The sequence below is a fragment of the Molothrus ater genome, chromosome 1, assembly GCF_012460135.2.
Source record: "Molothrus ater isolate BHLD 08-10-18 breed brown headed cowbird chromosome 1, BPBGC_Mater_1.1, whole genome shotgun sequence".
In the NCBI taxonomy this organism is placed as follows: Eukaryota; Metazoa; Chordata; class Aves; order Passeriformes; family Icteridae; genus Molothrus; species Molothrus ater.
The window spans coordinates 24,716,989-24,737,695 of record NC_050478.2 but is presented as its reverse complement, the minus strand read 5'-3'; the positions used below and the strand labels follow the sequence as shown (position 1 = coordinate 24,737,695).

The 20,707-nt window shown below is 40.4% G+C and overlaps 2 protein-coding genes across 4 annotated transcripts in view; one reads left to right on the top strand and one right to left on the bottom strand.

Annotated features, from left to right (window-relative positions):
• The first annotated feature begins 357 nt into the window (after nucleotides 1-357).
• Nucleotides 358-5,665, top strand: BET1 (Bet1 golgi vesicular membrane trafficking protein). Its single transcript, XM_036405942.1, has 4 exons — nucleotides 358-518; nucleotides 1,773-1,888; nucleotides 3,810-3,866; nucleotides 4,409-5,665. The coding sequence occupies exons 1-4, from the start codon at nucleotides 500-502 to the stop codon at nucleotides 4,562-4,564; spliced, it is 348 nt and encodes a 115-aa protein (XP_036261835.1). The 5' UTR covers nucleotides 358-499; the 3' UTR covers nucleotides 4,565-5,665.
• Nucleotides 5,666-5,829: 164 nt separating this feature from the next.
• LOC118701286 (probable acyl-CoA dehydrogenase 6) overlaps nucleotides 5,830-20,707 on the bottom strand; it is a 75,920-nt gene continuing 61,042 nt past the window's right edge. For all 3 annotated transcript variants that reach the window (XM_036405926.2, XM_036405933.2, XM_036405920.2), the window contains exons 6-9: nucleotides 19,851-20,024; nucleotides 13,797-13,958; nucleotides 13,523-13,673; nucleotides 5,830-6,607 (exon numbers count right to left, since the gene is read on the bottom strand). In XM_036405926.2, coding sequence (XP_036261819.1) covers nucleotides 6,517-6,607; nucleotides 13,523-13,673; nucleotides 13,797-13,958; nucleotides 19,851-20,024 — 578 coding nt within the window. In that variant the 3' untranslated portion in view covers nucleotides 5,830-6,516. The remainder of the gene's footprint in view (nucleotides 6,608-13,522; nucleotides 13,674-13,796; nucleotides 13,959-19,850; nucleotides 20,025-20,707) is intronic.

The following is a 20,707-nucleotide window of genomic DNA, read 5'->3' as shown; positions in this document are numbered from 1 at the left end:
ATCATCCTGGCAAATAAATTCAATTCAGTGAGTCACATCCTTCATATAAGCAGAAAAAACCCATATGTGCTAAAGCATTGCAAGGGGTTAATGAATGAAGGAGAAATTATCTTTGAAAACAAAATTTAAATCACATTCAATAATAATTTTATCTTCAAGTTTCCTGTCTAAGTTTCTGTATGCTTTTAAATAAACAGTAGAGGGGGGAAAAAAGCAGTTAAAAGCTCCTGTCAGCACTTAATTTTAATTTTCTTGGCATTCTGTTGCGGTCCTAGACCAGGACTACAGCCCCCAGCAGCCCCCGCGCGGCCCCGTCGCGCCCCGGGCGCGCTCCCAGCGGGCCGCGCGCGCAGCGCTGTCGTGGCGCTCGCGGCTGAAGGGTCCGCGGCCGCCGCGCCAAAGCCGCCGCGTCCCTGCGGCGCTCCGGCCTCCTCCTCATCCTCCTCTTCCTCCTCCTGCCCCTCATCCCGCTCCTCCCGCGGCAGCTTAGGGCAGAGCCATGAGGCGCGCGGGGCTGGGTAAGCGCTGCGGCGGGGCCGGGCCGGGCTTCGACACGGGCAGGGCCCGGCCCCTGTCAGGGCTGGGGGCGCAGGAGGCGTGAGGGGAGCTGTGCCCTGGATGCAGGGTGGTGGCAGGGCTCGGGAGCTTGGCGGGGAAAGGCCGTCAGCCCTGTCTCTGCCTCTCCTTCTGGCCCAGCTGGATTTACCGAGCAGCGACAGGTTTGTGTTTGTCATAGGATTTGGTTTGGAAGTGACTTCAGAGACCATCTAGGTCCACTCTCCATGCCGTGCCACCTTCTTCTAGACCAGGTTGCTCAGAGGCCCATCCAACCTGGCTTTGAACAAACACTTCCAGGGATGGGGGGCCATCCACAACTTCTTTGGGCAGCCTGTTCCAGTGCCTCACCACCCTCGCAGTAAAGCATTCTTTTCTAATACTGCATTTAAACGTATTGTCTTTCAATTTAAACCCATTTCCCTTCTCCTGTCACTACATGCTCTTGTAAATAGTATTGCCCCATTTAGTTGTGCTGTTATTCAGTTATTCTAATACCATGTTAGTTTGAGCCGTGTTCCCATGAATAGGCAAATTTGTTGCTCTTCTGTCAACTCCTTCCCAAATTCAGAAATTGTTCATTTGGGGTTTTTTTAAGTGCTTCTCTGTTTTCCTGCCATGTTTAGGGAGTAAAAAACCAAGAATCCCCACTGTTATAAATTTATTACATATATAATCTGGTGCAAATTGAGAAATCCTTGCAGAGTTCCTGCTGAGTGTGTTGAGCAGCTTAGGCCTCATTTTTCAGCCATCAGTCATGTTGATGACTAGAAGGAAACTTTGAACTCCCACGTCACCTTCTACAACCACGTGGGTGCTGTGACTGCTCCCTAAAGCTTAGGAGATGTTCACACCTCTGAAGTGTATGACTGAGTCCTGGGGCTTCCTCCTAGAAAGTATTTGGGGCTAAACCAGGTGTGTCTGACACTACCCTAGATTTACTCCTACGCTTCAGATTTGTATTGTGCAGTAGTATTTTCATGAAATCAAACTAGTCTTGGGAACACTTCTTAGTGAATCAAGAGAGGTGTTAGGAAGTGTATCATTAAGAAGTGGGCATTTGATAGTGCTTAGGTGTTCAGTCCTTTCCTTTGTCAGACTGACAGCTCCCTCTCAGAGCGGAGGCCACCCAGCTGTGTGCTGTTTCTGGGAGAGGGGATGGATGTTTATGCAAGGAGTTCTGAAGGAAGCTTGCCTACTGACTGTTGTGTTTGCAGGTGATGGAGCACCTGCAGGGAGCTATGGCTATACCAACAGTGGCTACAGCGTTTATGAAGAGGAGAACGACAGGTTAACAGAAAGTCTGCGTTCAAAAGTCAGTGCCATTAAATCGGTACGTATTTAACCGCAGTGGTGTCGCCACAATCAGGAAATTCAGGTATATCAGTCAGGGAAGCAGCAGACTTTGTTTAAAACAGAAATTTAAAACTGTGGTGTGTTAACCTGGCTGGATGTCAGGTGCCTGCCAAAGCCTGCTCTGTCCTCCTGAGGTGGATGGACAAGGGAGGAAGAAGCACAATGAAAGGTTCATGCATCAACATAAGGGCAGGGAGAGATCACTCACCAACTACCATAATGAGCAAAACAGACTCGACTTGGGGAAATGGATTTATTGACAATCAAATCAGTAGAGTAGTGAGAAATAAAAGACTTGAAATGGCTTGCCACTACCTTTCCCTTTTTCCTGGGTTCAGTTTCACGCCCAATTTTCTCTGCTTCTTAACTCTCAGTGGTACAGGGGAACAGGGAATGGGAGTTGCAGTAAAAAAATATGTAATGTGAAAACAGCTCTTAGAAATAGCATGCCAATATCCTTTGAAGGAGAAGTTTGGTGTTCTGATGATTCTGATTCCTTTCAGAGATTGAGGACTTCTTTCAAACAAGTCTAACTGAAAGACAGCTCTGAGATTAAAGTTGTGTAGATTTCTTGTTCCTAAAAGCTTTAAGTTTTATAAACCACATTCCAGTGAATTTTTTTGGCCTGAACTCACTCGAAGTTTTACTTTAATGCTGTTGCTTAAAATCGGTTTAGTCTCAAAAGAGAAATTAAACAGGTTTAGAATAAGAATTTGGAGCAAGTTAAGGGGTAAAAAAAAAAAAAGCTTTGACCTTTGTTATCAAATTTCATTTCTTGTCTCCTGCTGTGATATGTTACATTTCAAAATCCATGTATGTCAAAATAGCAGTTCATGGTTCCCCAAGGAGATCTTTCTGTAGTTCTGTCTTTAAGTGCAATGGGATAATCTTGGCATGTGGAATAGCCTTCACATAATCCAAGAAGCCTCATGTAAAATCAGTTTCACTCTTGATTGAAATGCATCAGTACGAGATAATGAGATTCAAGTTTTGACATGTGAAAACAAATGGGTTTTGGCAAATCCAAAGCATGGGGGCCTGGAGTGCATTTCCCTCCACCCCAGGAGTTGAGCAGGTTGTTCAAGGCCAGTGTGCTGATAAGAGTCAGGCTAAGCCAATAACAGTCAGGCTCAGTGTCAATTCTCCCCTGTTTACCTCCAGAGCTGCTTTAAGCCAAGGCTCTTCTAGCTGGCTCCCACCTTTGTGCTGTTGCAGCTCCCGCTGTGCCTGGTCTCCTTCCTCCCTGATTCCAACCCTAACCTCACTTCACTTTCTGGCTTGAGCTGGGACCTGTCTGCCCAGGCTGTTGCTGGCCCTGATCACTGTCTCAGGACTGGCTCTAGTGCAGCTTTCCTCCTTCTGTTCTGTAACATAAAGCAGAGAAGGGCTACACAAGTTCACTGAAGAAAGTCCTCCTGTTTATAGCACAGCAGCTTGTCAAAAGAGATGTGTTTGCAGGTTACACATGTCAGCTCCAGCAACACTAGGAGTCGAACCAATGCTCATGGTTCTCTCTGCTGTGTGCCAGCAGTTTTAACAGTTGTTCCAGGAATGGGTAATTGCTACTTCAGACTTGACTAGATCTTGAGGTTTTAAATTCCATCCAATAATACAAGTAAGACGTTCTCTGGAAAAGGGGAAGAGGAGCATTGAGTACTTCCAGTGACTCTTTAGACTCATCTAGTCAGATGGAAAATCTTATTTCCCTAAGGGTCATTGATAGAATACTGTGTATGTTATTTTGGTTTTTGAAAATACCAGGTATGGCTTTCAGTGGGGAAAGTGCTAGTCATGTCATGTATTTTTGACTGGGTTCTGTAATCTGTGTATTAACTTATATTAAATATGATTCTTCATATTTAATACTTTTTGGTTTTTGTTTTGTTTTGTTTTTATAGCTTTCCATTGAAATTGGAACGGAAGTTAAAAACCAGAATAAAATGTTATCGGAAATGGTGAGTATTGAATAACTACCTTTCTTTAAATATGGGTCAGGATTAGAAGTTAATAATGTAAAGCATCCTGTCTTTTAGTTTGAACATTGGTATTAAAATTTTGACAGCTTATTGTTGACTGTAACATGTGACTGATTTGTCAGCAGTATCAGTATTTCTGTTCAAAAAGATAAGATATGCAAATACATTACTCCTAAGGCACAACCTAGATCTTTATGCTTTGGATATGAGTATAGGTTTTTAATCAGGAAATGTCAAGTACCATTAAAATGACACTTGTATATTTAATTGTATTCATGAATAGAAGAAGGAAGCAAAAACAAGAGAGTCAGAAATGCCTTTTTGCTTTCACTTTGCTTTGGCTTGGGGTAATAATAGAACTGGATAAATGGGTGATAATTTTTGCCTCTAAAATAATTTTAGTTTTGGAAACTTTGAAAAAACAGGGAAAACTATACTGAGTGAGCTGTAAGGGTATTTCTCTCTCAGAGTTACATGTTTTTTTCTCTTTTTTTGCTTGGTTTTTTCTTTTTTAAATGTAGGAAAATGATTTTGACTCTACGGGTGGACTTCTAGGTGCAACTATGGGCAGACTGAGAACACTCTCCAGAGGAAGCCAGACAAAGCTATTATGCTACATGATGCTCTTTTCATTATTTGTTTTTTTTGTGATATACTGGATTATTAAACTGAGGTGATGCATGTTATTACCTCTGGTTTACATTGTGTAATTTCAACTGTAGTCTTAGTTAAAGAAGACATTGATTTAAAGTGGCACATTTTGTGGATAAAACAGTGAAATTGTTGTAAATTGCATTAACAATTAATGCGAAGTTATATATAGTTTTCTTAATGTATCAGAGTTTTTCCATCATCCCCTGTTTTGGGGGGATTATTTGTAAATATGCAGAAACAACTAGCATGGCGGGATGGATTTTTTAGGGGAAAATAGTTTTTAGAATTGATTGAAAAAATTCAAAGAACAGTGGTTATTTGAAAATGAAGTAATTGCAGAATTTCAAGGCTTTCTTTTTCATTCTGCTTTTCATTCTGGGCCATGCTCTAAATTAGAGCTCCAGTTTCAGGCATATAGTCATTTCAGTTGCAAGAGCACAAAGAATATGTTGATCTTTCTAAATAGATCTTACCTGTGGAGTTTTAAAGGCTGGCCTGAAGCTAGCAAATGTAATAGTGGTATTCCCAAAAATTACATTTGTATTTAGGTCTGATAATGTGCAAGTAACTTTAACTGCGTGTTTTGGCAAGAAGTTACTTAAAATTGGATTTTTTATTTTTTAATTTAAATGTGACAGATCATGTTTACACATCTACTCTTTTAAGCAAATGCCTTTCATCATTGGGACCAACCAATATGGACACAGTACAAATGTTTTCTTTATATTTAAAGTATTTAAAACTGAAATGATTCAATTGAATCACTTGAAATTTTACCATTAGTATGTTTACTTTCCAATTAGTGATAGTCCCTAAATCTACAGTGCATGATGTCTGAAATACAATGGCAGATATTTTGAATTTTATATTAAAGTAGATTATGATGCATTTGTTGGCGGTGCAGTCACATTAGGGTTCGAGAACTTAGTTTTGGCTCACCAAGTAGTTTCTAATCATTGAGGCTATTACGTTGCTGAGTTTAACATTCAAAAAAATGGATGTTTGCTAGATATTGAAATTGTATCTACAATTTTTGAAAAACTTTTTTAGAAATACTGTATGATGTGTTACCATTAATAACCAACAATGAACTTACAAATAAAGTGTCCTGTAGTATTATCCTAGCTAGTGTTGTTTATATACATTTTTTTCTACTGTAGAGTACCAGTGTATTTTTTTGAAATGGTTCTGTATTTAAGGGGCAATTTTTATTTTTTAATCAATAATACAGGCTGCCTCTTCCAGCTTAAATGGCTGTTTTAGGAAGACTTTCAGTAATTATGCACAGTTTTCATATTAATGTGTTTATTTTAATATTTTTCTTAATAATTATGCATACAACATGGTACATTGCTGCTGAAGTTCAGCCTCTGCAAGCTTCAGATACACTTAAACAGTTGTTTGTAGAATTCTGCAAATAAAAATTTAACACTACTCCCATCACCAAAAGTCCATGAGAGTGGAGTACAAATTGATATGGATTTGGCAAAGATGACAGAGCTCATTTTAATGATTGCTTGCTAAAAGTGAAAGATAGGGAGGAAAGGCACTGTTCTTGGGTTTCATTATGGAAGGGAATAATTTGTGCCATGATTGTTCATCTTGAAAGCAAAGCTTTACTGAAGTGAGATTAAGCTACATAGCTTCCATTCATATGGAAGTTCTGTTGTGTAATTATCAGCTTAGATGCTGTGAAGTGTAGATAAAGCTAGATTAAAGAACATATTTTTTTCTGTGTGCTTAGCAAGGGTCATTGGAAAACTTAGGTCACCAACTGAAAAAACGGAATGCAGGAGGCTGCAAGCTTTCAGAGTGCTTCATATCAACAAGAATTTGACATTGGAAAGCACAAAGTGGCAATGGTGAAAGACTTTGATGTGCTTTCTGATGGCAAAATTACTGATCTGTACCCATTCAGCATGCAGCACAAGTCATGCTCTTGCTTTCTTCATTTTCAAGGAAGAGTGCCGATGCGTCACTTTCTTGGAAGTATGTCCATGTATTTGCATATGATGGAAAGCATGGTTTCATCTGAGCCACCTCCTATTGACATCAATCTCAAGTCCCTGCAGAAATACAAAGAGTAGATTTAAACATTTGCATGCTGTTCTGATGGTGCTGTGCTGGACAGCTTGCCCAGAATTACTTACACATTGGATACAAATGCCACATGCCTGCAGAACACCTGATCCACTGGCTCCTGGGCAGGTGGGCTGTGATGCTGCCCACAACACCCCTGCTGGGCCTGTCCCAAACCTGTAGGTGCCTAAGCCTGCAGTTGAACTGTAGGAGGGGAAGGAGCTTTTCCAGGGCCAGCAGCAAAAAGCATTGCAGCACTTAAATTTGCTTAACTGTGGTGAAAGAGTCAACCAGTACATGTGGTATTGGAGAATTGCACAGAAAGGGTATAATTTCCGTTCAAGGTTTTTAACCAATCCAGGTTTCCTAATGCCTATGTAAGATCTGGTAAAAGCCTCATTAGTATTATATAGTACTTTAATGTTACATAGTATAATATTACAAGTAGTTCTGTATAGTATTCTAGTGTAGTTTTATATAGAGCTTTTGTGCTTTAAAAATTAATACTTCAGGAATATTTACTCTTTATTTGATATTTCTAATCACACTCATTTAAAACCTGCCATAACCATCCCAAGTCAACCCTAACAGTATTGCCTAAGTTCCCTGTGCTAGCCAGAGTGCTCACTACTGCAGCCTCAAGCAATTTTACTCACAAATATTTTACCTCAGGGGAGAAGGAAACCCACCACCAATAAAACTACCAGAACAATTCTAAACTATCTCTGCTTAGTAACCTGAAGATTCCCCACCTTCCTGTGGGCCTTGCTGAAGGCAGCAGACCTGGAACAGTGGTAGGTTGCTTGTTCTTAGTGCTGCGGTGCTGTCTGCTTTGTCAAGCTGCAGAAAGCCCCTGCCAATGCTCAGCATTTGGCATCTTCACTGTAGCAACAGCGAGTAACTAATCCTTAGAATGCTGTGATGTCAATAGAAATCCTGTCTCTGCAGCAGGAATGCTGGACACATGGGGCTTGTTTATATGAAATTTTAAATAGTGGTAAAATCTGGCTTTGGTGGTGTGTGTGACAGACAAGTCAGGCTGTCACGTATAAAGACACGTCTCAAAAAAACAGAACACCTTTCATATGTTTTGTGCTTGTGTGTATCTTTACAAATTTGCTGATAATTATATTTTTGTCTCTGTGGGTGAGATAAGGAATATTTCTTACAGAATCTACAGCCAGGAGACTAATGCTGATCTCTCCTCTGGGGAGACAGGACAGAAGGTTTCCCCCTAATTTAAGCGGATTAAGATGACAAAAGACACAAATGATTTTAATCCAGCAGCCCTCTTCTGGGAAAGAAACTTGCTTTCATCATAAGAAGCTGAAACCATGGGATTAACTATCCTGCCAGAAACTCTGTAAGGAAGCTGGGAAAGAGCACATAGTGAAGTCAGCTTCTGTATCAGTTATTTAATGTATGCTTATGGCTTGATAGTTTATCTTATACCAAGAATGCATTATTAATACAGCACATAAGCATTTCAATATATATAAATATTGGAATTTGATTGCTTTTGTAAGGGACACTGTTAGGCTACTGCTGTAAAGGCTTTTGGCACAATAACATTTTGCTTTTGATTTCTGCATCACTGTCTTGTTGCCACATGACAGAGCAGCACATCCTAAACTACCTTCAGCCCTCCTGAGGTGAGCATCAGCCTGGGGTGGCTTCCCCCTGACCAAGGACCATGAGGAACCGGCCTGCAGCACACCAGGCAGTTTTAAAGGTGTCATTTTGAGGGACCAAACCTCTAGCTACTTGTTGAATGTAATTGAATGCTGTTTTCTTTAGAGAGTGGGAGTTAACCTGAGGAAGGAGAGAATCCAACTATTGTGTTCTATCCCTCTAAAATATTCCCTGTGAAATGTTCCCTTACATTCAGGAAATCCCATGTGTCTCACTGTAGATTATAAGACTTCACTCAACCAAATCAAGAGAGATAAATGGTAAAAATATAATCTATGTTTTAATGAATAAAAGCAAAAAAATCTTCAATGTCAATTTAAAAAACAGCACTTAAGAGGGAGGGTGAGGCACCATTCCCACCCATCAAACTCAATCCAGGTGATTAATAACTTATAGTTAGGTAGCAACAGGAAAAAAAAAAAAAGCCCTCCACATTGTCAAACCATGTTTCCCATCTCCATAGAGGCCATGTAATACAGCCTTCAGAAATGTGTCAAGCACTGCTTGAAGGAGAAAAAACAAGCTCCCTTTAATCTTGGACTACCCTAATTTGAAGGTTATGAGATAACAAAGTTGTTCTAATGATTAGGAACCCTGTAATTTACAGCCTGAAAATGTATTTCTGAATAGTGTAATCCAAAATAGTCTGCAGTTTAACATTCCTCTGTTGGCTGGTGCTGACCCCTCTGCAACCTGAGTGACATTTGGACCTTGTTTTGCACAAGCTAAGCCATGTCTACTACCCTGCTGCTAAAACTTTTGGTCCCAGTTTTCCTGAAAATCAGGGCCAGTCCTAATCCCAGTCTGAGCTCTCCCTTGTTTGCAATTTCCCCAGCCATAAAGCAGGGACATGTACCCATTCACAGCACAAGCAAACTTTTAGATCTTGTAATGTGCTATATGCAGCTCATGGTACACTAAATCTGTCTGTAGCTTCAAGCTGGTAAAATGTAATCATGCTTGCAGTTGTGCCTTCCAGTACCATTTATTACCTACAGCTGAGAAGCTGAGCCTGCTGTGGGAGCTGCTCTACACTACATTTTCCTCTGGGAAACCATATGGAATTGGATTGAAGCTGTTTCTGTTCCCAAACAAGCTGAGAGGAGCCTGCTGCACTATCTATGATGCAGGTGTCTTCATGAAACTTCAAATTTCCTGTCAAAATAAACTAAGAAATTTTTTTTCCCTTTTCTAGCAGTGATCAGCGCCAGTCAGACAGGGGGAAGAAAGTGAGTTTTGGTGATTTAAGCCCTGGGTTCCCCTAACAGCCTGGCATTAAGGCAGCAGTCCCTCAGAGATGCTGCTCTCCGCTTCCCTGGTTAGAAGGCCATTGGTAAAAAACCTTACCAAGGTTTGCGTGGTTCAGAGTATCACTGCTTCCCTGGCCATTTATACACTGCTTCTTTTCAGCACAAACTGCACTTGATTACAAAACCTTTACCCTTTTTTTCTCATAACTCACTATTTCAGGTTTTAACTATTTTAAGGTTTTACTACTGGCAAGAATTTTCTCCAAAAAAGTTACTGATGAACCCTCAAGCCTAATATTTTGTGACTTCTTCCATATTCAGACTCAGCTAGATTACCTATAGGCTGTCCAAATTAAGCAGAATCTGAAGGAGGCTTTGTTCTAGAGAGAAGAATTTGAACTGGTGCCACTCAGTGCAGCAGGCCTCTGACCAGGCTGGCACAGCCCACAGCCATGCCTGCCAGTTCCCATGACCCTGTTCCTTCCCCCTCAGGGACATTCTGAAGGCCAAGAGTAGGGAATGGGCATCACCTTGGCCTGCTCTGAGCATAAAGTAGAGAGTTGAGCACAGCTCTGCTTTAAAGTCATCACTGTAAAGTTACCTGCCTTGATTTGCTATCTTAAAGGTAAACGTCATGTGCTTCATCTCCTAAATTCCTTCTCAAGGTACTCATAAAAGTCAAAGAAAGTGGTAGACAGGCATCTGTCTCAAAGCCTCTGCTGAAAAAGGTGGAAACTGCAGATTTTGTTTCACAGATGACAGCAATTTGTATTAAGTTTTGTCTCAGCAGTTAGGTACAAACATCAAAGCAAATTGTCAGCAGAAATGGATACGTTTCATTTTGTTTGGTACAACTATAAATTACTATAATGAAAAAAGCTGATTAAAACCCCCAATTGTCTGGACTCACTCAAGTTTAGACATGTTTTATAAAGAATGAAAGACCAGAAACAACGAAATAAAAAATGAAACTGAATGAACTATTTAAACTAACTTTTGAAATATGGGAAGGAAAAAAAATTAGATGGAAATACATTACTTACTCAAAAAATCCACTTAAAATTATACAGAAGTTTGGTTTTTAGCTATCCTCAATTACAAATAGACCTTTATATGGCAATAACTACACGACAGTTGAGGAGTAAAATGAAAATGTGTTTCTTCTGCAGCTATGCATCTGCAATGCTACTTACACTTCTATTTCACATGAGTGGTCAATATTTTTCACTACTGTTTTCTTGAGTCTTTTACAACATAGCAAGTAAAGAAATGATAGCATTTTCCCCATCACAGCCCATAGGAGAAAAACTTTTGAGAACTGGAAGCAGTTAGACATGATGTTTAGCAGTTAATAACAATCTGAATTTAAAATAAACCCAACAAATCAAACTGTTTTAAGAAGACCACATAAGTTTTTCCTATAACAATTGAAGCGCACATAACTACTATTAAAATACAGGGATCACTACCTGAAATTTTTTTTAAAACTCAGGAAGTCTGAAAAATTGCAATAAACTTAATTCAAAAAGGTTTCTTTCCTTAGTCTCTCATAACCTTGAGAGGTTTTTCATATAAATGATGGCTTTGTTCAAGAATAGATTTTTGCCAAGTCACGATGTCTTTAAGGCCTTTCAGACAGAGGAGAGAAAAATAAACAAGCATGTCTCCAGGCTAGTGCTTTCTTTCTCCAGAATCCTGCTACTAGGGTACAGGTTGGAAAGTCTATTCTTTATGGGTTTTATATTGTCTTGTATTTTTCTATGAAACTTTTTGATATTTGAGCTCTAAGCTTTTCATTTTTTTTTTACCTGTTCTTCTTATTAGAATCTGTACAAGTGAGACATTTACATATCTAAAATCAACCCAGTATAGACACCTACATGGTGAAGCAGTTCTCTTCATGCTTTCTAGAGAATAGGAATGAAGACATGCCAGTTGTTCTACAAAGTTTAAAATGTTACTGATTAAATGACAGATATCAATAAAATAAGTTGGCAGTTTTGTGCTGTTTCTGTTTATGATCTTTAACTGACCCTAATAACTAAAATTCAGAGACTTCATTCACTAACTATGCATTGTACTGTATGTTCTTTGAGGAGTGAGTAACAGCGAGAAGTGTTGAAGATTGACCTACATCTCTTTGGGAACTTCATAAAGATTATGCTACAAAAATGTTTGAACATTAGGACTACATGTCCTGCTGTGCGATGATACTGCTGCTACTGGACAAACATCACAGTGACGTGAATGGTTACTCAGACTGCTGTAGTAGAAAGAAGGGCTTTAGGGAAGTTGCTGCTTTGCTTATTGTTACAGATTAACAAGATTCTATCTTGAACATGTAATTGTTTATTTAGGTAAAACTCTCCTTGTCCCTTCCTGGACCTTTGGTTACTCAATGGTGGAATTTTACTGATTCATAGAAAATTTCAGAGTATAAATATCACACTGTCTTTAGCCTCATTTATTTATAAGAGTATTTGTTTTAGAGGTAGAAAGATACATTTCTCTAGCCAGCTGACTGCGTACACCAACAGGAAACCTTCTGGATTTCTTCTAAGGAAAAATGTGACTGTGCTGTTATACTTGGAAATCACTCTGGAATCCACACAGAAAAGCCCTGCTCACAGTTAGCACTTTACTGGGCTAGGAAATCTTAAACAAAACTATGTAAAAGCACATACACATTAATCTGTCCAGACTACATAATTTATAGTAAGTGCTGTAAGGACAGGGATTCATTTTATTCAGATTGCCTACTGCAGTAGTTCTTAACATCTCTATCACCAATGACCATTACTTGTTAAAATAAGGCTGTGAAAAAAATAACTAAGGAAAACCATCATATTGACAGCTGGCTTAAAACCACCATCATAAGCAGTCTGTACCTTTGTAAGAAAATTTCAGGAGTCCACTTGTAAAAAATATTGAGGATCTGTTGACTTACTACAATGACATTATTGTTCATAAAATATTAAAAATAGAAAAAGTAACTCAACCTACCTAAAAAGAAATAAGCTTTTTGCAGATTCTCTCAAGTGTTCTGCTCTCACTTTACACAGACACATTTACCAAAACTTTCAACTAACTGAACCACTGATTTGTCTAACTTTGGATTAGGTATTGTCTATGTAAGGGCTGAACAGAAAGCTGTTACTGCAAGTGAATCTAAGGTCAATTTTGGTCCTTCTACAGAATATAAGACACTGCAGCCAGATACAAAAAAAACCTGTTTCCTTAAGGAGAATTTTATTCTAAGTAGATAGAGACTAAAATCTGAAGGGACCTCAATTAATGTGCAAAAAGGCCTCTGGACCATTTTAATGATCTAACAACTTTCTGGAAGCAATTACATCTCTTGTATGTCTCACATGGTATCTAGTGTGACTAAAAGGGTGGAGACTCCTATCACAACAGGCTCCTGCAGAAGCCAAGTGGGGAACTCCAGTTTCACACATATCCGGGGAAAAAGATAAAGCTGATTTTCATTCATTTTAGAAGAAAGTTTCTGGTTTTATTTCTGTTCTTGTAATCAAGATTACAATCAAACTAAAAGCAAAGAGAAAAAAGTCACTGATTGGTAGTTCCCAATTTTCCCACTTTTTTTTCTACTCTGTGACAGATACCAGAGGACCATCAGGCAAAATACTGAGTTTTCCTCTTTCATTTTACATTTAAACTAACCTGTGGGCGGTTCAAACTCACAACTTTAATGCACAAATCTTGCAAAGCCAAGATTTGCCAACAGAATAGTTAAGTTCCGACACCTGTCTACTCAAAGTTAATGGCACTGGGTGTCCTTGCATCCACAACCCACTTCAGTGACATGCTATGAAGTGGAACAAGACCATTCACACTGGTGAGATGCTGCTGCTCTTTTCAAGTAGGTGATTGTTTAACAGGACATTTAAGAGGCTAAATTTCAGTTAAAGCGACTTCGTATTTTCATCACTCTCTTACCTGTAAAGCCTGCTCACGAGAACTTCACTGGTGAATCCCATTCCTCCCCAAAACTGGAGACAGCTATCAGTCACTTCACGGGTCAGACGACCTACCTTTAGCTTAGCCATGGAGGCAAATTTTGTCACATCGTTGCCTTCTACATAGAGAGCTAGTAAAAAAAGAAGACATGAAAAGTCATTCACTCTGGAAGTCACCTCCCCATGTTCCTTTAGCCTGACAAGGTTCTTTGCACGAAGAGAAGCACATCTGGGAAGCAGATGTGGGAGCTCACCCACGGTGCGGTACAGCAGCGAGCGCAGGAGCTCCACTTCGGCTGCCAGCTCGGCCAGGCGGAAGTGCACGGTTTGGTTGTGCAGGACAGGCCGGCCAAACACCTTCCGCTGCCGTGTGTAGTCAATAGTTTCTTGTATAACAGTTTCCAGTGGTGTCAGGGCTGGAAGAAACAAAGCTCAGAACAAGGCATCATTTTAGCCAGATTTGTTTACCTTCTTGTTGAAAGAGAAGGTTTTTTCACATTGTATAACCAACACATTAGGTTTTTTAAAGGAAATTGTTCTGTATTCTCAGTTTGTGGTGAAGCTTTAATTCTGAGAAGAGTCTGGTACTTCCTTGTACCTTGAAGACATCTATCTTACTTGAGCCCTAAACTGCCAAAACTTGGAAGAGAAGGAAGAGAAGTGGGTAGGAAAGAGGGAGAGTCGTAAAAAGCAGTACCAACATGATGAGGTAAACTTTATGAAGGCAGACAGTGTAGTGTGCTTGGTGAGGAAGACTTTAGAAATGTAAATTGAAGGAAGCCTTCAGGGAAAAGACAGAAACCTATTCTGAGATCAAGGAACACAAATAGACTGCTTATTACATCTGTGTTCTATGATCCCAGCATAGAGAAAAAAAAATTCATACCCACTTAAAAAAAAACCATTAAATAATTCTCCTGATGGAAACAGCATGAAAATAGGGTACTGCTGTAAAACAGGTGAGAGAGGCAGCAGACGATGCTTTAAAGCAGAGCTAGTTTGCTGCTGCTTTTTGTGCCATCTCATTTTAAACAAGAAAAAAAGGGAAAAGTTTCTCTTCCAAGGCAAACCAGCCTTGAAGTGAATGACTAAGCTATCAGTCCCTTGCAGTGTAGGTGGGATAACAGCAGAAACAGAATGTGTGGAGAATTTTGTTTGGCAAATATGGACTCATGTTACTATGACAAGCAGCAGGGCATGATTTCACAAAACTATCTGTATGAGAAGGGTCACATTTTCTCTTTTCAAAATATGCATATCCACATCCATTTGCATCTAAACCACAAAACTCTGAATGTGAAATGCAAAATAAACCCAAGCCTTGGACTAGTATGAAATCCCTTTTTCTACCTGTGAGTTACTCACATGATCGTCCCTTGCAGGAGCCTGGTGTGGTTCCATATACCTTTTCGCTTTGTTTTCAAGATCTCTGCTATTTAAATTTTATCTCTGTACTGCTGTCCTGTGTAGACTCTGCATCCCACCAATTCTCCCTGCCATGATCATTCATCATCACTTCCACAGAGCACCATTTTCCATGTCTCCACATTCCATAGGGTGATCAGCTTTTCTCATTACCTAAATATTTTCCCCTCCTTTATCATACAACTAACTGCAATGCTTATTTTTCAGAAGAGCATATACAGTAATGTCTTCATTTCTTCTGTGTTAACGCACTATGTTGTCACCCAAATGCTGGCTTTCTGGACAGGAAAATAAATTTCTGTTTTCAGGAACATCTCTTGAATAGAAATACTGTCATTTCAAAGGACAATATCACACAACAGTGTAGCATGTATAACATCAACAGCTTTTTTACTTGTACGTCTATGGTCTCCAGCTTGAGAAATGTAAGGAAAGAGCAAGGAATATCCAGGCACCACTTGTCCCTTTCCCTCCGACTGAAATCTGGGAAGAATACAGTGCAGTCTGAGCTGCTGGATGGGAAACTAAACTGTACATGCCAGTGCTAGGAGAGCAGAAAGGAGGTGGAAGAGATAAAGACAAGGCATTCATCTTGTGTTGGTCTGTCAGTGCAAGGTGCTCCAGCACGGCTTGTGTGGTTCCCAGCACCCAGCACCAGGGAAAGAGAGATAGGAAACAGCAAAGAGGAGGCAGGAGCAAGATCAGGTGGGAAGAAATATGACAGAAACTGTTCAGGTCCTGCTTGCTAAAGGTCTAAAGATCATGAAGGCACTTTGTCAAACTCTGCTCAGGTTGTCACCACACATCATGGCTCAGACTGGGGTTCTGGGAAAACTGCTCCTATAGTGTCCACCTCTCCAATTCACTGCCTCCTTCCTGCCCCTGCTGATCCATTCTCCTGTTTCCTTCGCAACCATTACTGCCCTTCTTATTTCAGGAACTGTCATTTGCGAAATCTAAGGACTGTCCTGGGCTGCTTCACAAGAGGCCATCAGGTCAAGGGTTGTGATTGTCTCCCTCTACTCTGCTCTCCTGAGACTCCATCTGTAGTACTGGATCCAGCTCTGGAGCCCATGATACAAAACAGCCATTGATCTGTTGGAGCAGGTCCAGAGAAGGGTCCTGTAAAAGATTAAAAGGCTAGAGCACCTCTCCCATGAGGACAGGCTAAGAGTGTTGGGGTTGTTCAGCATGGAGCAGTGCAGGCTCTGGGGAGGCCTTATTGCAGCCTTTTGATATATAAAGAGAGCTTATAATAAAGATGGGAGCAGAGTTTTTACCATTACCTGTAGTATCAGAACAAGGGGGACTGGTTTTAAATTGAAAGAATGTAGATTTAGATTGAACAAAAGGAAGAATGTTTTGGAACTGGAACTACATGATCTTTAGGGTCCCTTCCAACCCAAACCATTCTGTCATTTTACAATTCTAAGAAATGTCTTATGAGAGTGGTGAGACCCTGGAACAAGTTGCCCAGAGAAGTTCTGGGTGCCCCAAGACATATCCATTCCCTGGACCTTTTCAAGGCCAGGATGGATGGGCTTTGAGCAACCTGGTTTAGTGAAAGTTCTCTCTGCCCATGGGGTTGGACGTGATGAACTTTAAAGGTCCCTTCCCAAACCATTCTATGATGCTGATGACAGGAACTCGGAGCTCTGAGCACAGCTCTAACATGGCAAAGCCTGGCTGTGTAGCAAACAGCACCCAAATGCAGCACACCATGAATACCATGACAGCCAACAGCCATGTTCAACACAATAACAGCACACAACACTTTCCCAGTCATACGAATTCAGAGAAATGCCATTCATAATAGGGAACCCCCCTCTTTTTCTGTGTATTTGTTTCCTTTTCTTATACAGTGTTCCCCACATCCTCAGACAAACTTAGCCCCGTGGGTTTCAACTGACAGCACATGCAGGAAATGTCACTAGGGCAGCCTAAGGAATGCGTGGCCTATCACACAGCTGAGAATTGTGAAAGCACTTGAAGTTTGCCAATTCAGAATAATCTTTTCCTCGTATCTCCATCCAACTTATATAATTCCATTTAAAATTTCTGCTCACTGTAAAGACACTTTGTCTTTTGCTGTGTTTCCTCTCAAAAGAAAATGAAATTAATATGTTTTTCCTAGGTTGTTACTGATCATTCTCTAATGAAATGTACAGTGAGCTGTAAGCTGAGCAATCTGATTCTTAAGGATGTGTGTTGCCCATGCAAAAGGATCTGTCATCTTGCTTACTGGCCATGACTCAATGGTGCTCATAAAACTGAAGTTGCAGGAGCAAATAGAATTCATTAGAAAAGTGCCATTCTGCTCTCACATGCATGCTGAACTCCCTCTTTGTCTCTGAGTTAAGCAATTCACAGGACAACTATTTGCTTTTTTTGCCATAGCAACATTCTTTTCCTGTAATCAGTGCAACAGGCCCTTAAAACGGACAGTGTTTACCAAGTGTCACAACATGGGAGACCTGTGGCACCTTTTTTCTTTCAGTGAAGCAAGAAACACAGTGACTTTGACGAATGCCTTTGAGGATATGTCACTCAGAAGAAGAAACCACACCTGGGATCAAATTTTGCAATTCCAGGAGGCTAGTTTTCCATTTGTATTTTAAACCTGTTTGACTGAAAATAGATTTTAAAAGAAAGAACCAAGTGAAGAAAGACACTGGCCACAAAGAAGATAATTAATAAACAAAAAGAAGTCTAGAGCATGTGATACTTGAAACTAAAAATACATAAACCCCTCACCAAACAAAGAGAAACAGAACAAAGAACCCGAAACACAACAAAATAACACCCAGAAAGGAAAAACAGACAAGTCAGCAGCCTTTTCCAAGTTAAAGGAAGCAGTAACAGTGAGGATCCCAGGACTGGCCCCTAAAGCATTTAAAAGCAGACTGATGATTTTCAATGTCACAGTCATGAACTGGGAAGGAACAGAAATGTCCTACTGAGGGGCAGAAGTGAAGACCAGAATTAAACATGCAGACCTAAGGCACTTAAAGGCACTTAAAATAGTTTCACACATCTGAGCCTTCACCTGAGCAGTCATGGTTGAACATATGTGAAACTATTTTCAGGATGGGAAGTTAACATCTCTAGATGCTGTGATACAACCAACTGCACCCATTGAGTATTGGGCTCCCTTCTGAACACCGGTTACACTTTTTCTTGTTTACCACAATTGGTGATCTCTGAAGTTTGCAGCTTGGCCCAAACCATGGGTCTTGTCCCTGCTGCCAATGCTTTTATGTATTTTATATCAGGTAGCTGAAAAAAACCAAACCCAAGGGGTCCAGCAAGGTTTACACAGTAGCCACTGCAGAAAGCAGTTCCCTCTCCTTGGTGAGCTCCCAGACTCTTCCTCCCTGCTGGCCCCTGCCTGGTCATAGCAGGCAAGGAGAGAGGCCCTTCCCAGGCTGCTCATCCAGGGCAAGGGTTCACCTGCTCCTGCTGCGTTGTTTTGGACAAAAAAAGGAACTGAAACCTGGTGTTCCAGTTCCTGGCAGAGCACAGTGACAGCCAGGCAGTTGTGCAAGACTGGACAGTACCAAGCTGCCCGCGGTTTTAGCAGGAGTGATCTAACCTGCCAGGCTTTGTTCATTGATGCTGTCAGTGCACGTCACTTTTGCCTAGGGCATGACTAATGCTGCCAGCTACTCTGGCTACTCTGCTGCCTGGGGAGTCTCACTGCAGCCCAGAGCTTCTCATGGTTTGTTTAATTTAGACTTCGAACTGAGCATAGAAATGCACAATGCACATCCTTGCAGTCTGTATACACCTCAATTAAGGCAGAAGCAGTGCTAGGATCACAACTCCTGCTTGCCTGACTCTGCAGTGACATCCTCGGCAAGTGTAACATCCTGTCCTTAGCTAAAACTACTCTCACATGTACTATTTATCTCAGGCTGAACTAAGAACTTTGTCTCAATAAATGAGTTTTTTTAAAGGCATTTGAACTCCAAAATATTTGGTCTGTGAGGAACCCAAAATAGTGAGAGCTTTTTTTATTTGTTCACTGAATCAAAACACCATTTCTTAGAATGCTTAATTCCCCAGCCACACACAGTCAGTGACAGACAGAGAATGCACAGGAGCATGAATACAGTGACATTATTTAGACAACCCTGGAATCTAAAGAGGACCAATCTTCTCACAGTGAACCACATTCTATTTAACTTGAAGAACCAAGGAGTTCTTCAAGTAAAATAGAAGAGGGGTAGGGAGGGGTAGGGTAAAATTTGCAGGCTGAAAGTAGACAATCCAGACTTGGATCTGGTTTCCTGGAATATCCAGAATCCATATAACCCAAATACATAGATTTGAGTACAGCCTGAGTTCTGAGTAACATAAACTCTGTGACAATATAACTTCAGGGAAAGGAATGTACCACTTATGTCCAAAGTGTACAGAGGTAAAACAGATTTGCAAAACAAAGCTCTGACATCCTGCAAGAGCCACTTAACTTTACACAGCCAGTAAGTTAGCTTTCTAAAATCCATGATCAGCATCATAACGCACTGTACTACAGGAAAAGTCACCATCCTTCTATTTCATGCTGATATTTTGATAGCCTTTGCCCTATATTTGTAATAGACATAGCGTGATGCCATAATTTCTTTGCAGAGTAGCAACAACAAAAAGAAACAAGGCAAAAAAAAAGCGTCTGCAATGGCTCATAAAATATATTCTGCTTCAGGTTTTTGTACAGAAAAAGGAATTTTTCTACAGAAAGGGAATGTCGTCTGTATCCAGGCTATGACGGATTTCAAAAACAGATACTAAAAGATCATTGCAACTTACAAGAAAAGAAAAGTGCTGTTAGTCATGCAAAGAGTGACCCCTATGTCCCTGCAGAAGCACAAATGATGACTTACCACTGGCTACTCCCCACAGCCGCTCTTCTTGGAATTGCAACATCTGGTATGTAAAACCGTTTCCTTCCTCACCAATGAGGTTCTTGCAGGGCACCCTTACATCTTCAAAAAAGATCTGAGCTGTGTCCGATGACCTCATGCCCAGTTTGTCTATCTTTTTAGCAACATGAATGCCTGAAGAGAAAGTGTATGAGAAAGACCACAAAAAATAGAAGCACTATGAACAAATACAATTCTTTTCAGAGAGAAAAGTCTGCAGATGTGAATGTATATTCCAAGACAACAGTGCAACCTACCCTCAGGAAAAACATAACAGTATTCTGGAGCGAAATGGCCCAGATCCTATTTTAAAAGTTTTCCCATTTTATTATACGAGCAAATCAGAAACTTTAAATGTAAAAGTCCCACTTTTCATTATATCCCCGAATAATAAATATTTACTAGTCGTAATAATCTTACTCCACACAGGTCCTCAAACAATGCAATTTTATTTGTTTATGTTTGATTTTTATCTAGCATTACAATAAAATGCCGAAATTCAATTTGGCAATATTTGCTGAGTACCTGCACTGCTACGAAACAATACCCAAATATTCAGTAAGGACAAAAAGAGAGCTACATTTTAAGCTGCAGCTAGGAGTATTTCTCTTCCTGGAAATCCTCTTCCTTCCCTCTCTTCTTCATTTATCCTCCCCTTCCTAGCCTATGCTGATTTTTTCTGGTACAGTGATCACTCTCAGTTTTCATGTGTATATTTTTGTGAGGAGGGTTTGGTTCCCCACAGACCTCTCTACACAGCACTGACTCTGACCCCACGTGCATTGGTCTGTTGAAGATGAACCTGGTTTATTCAGGTC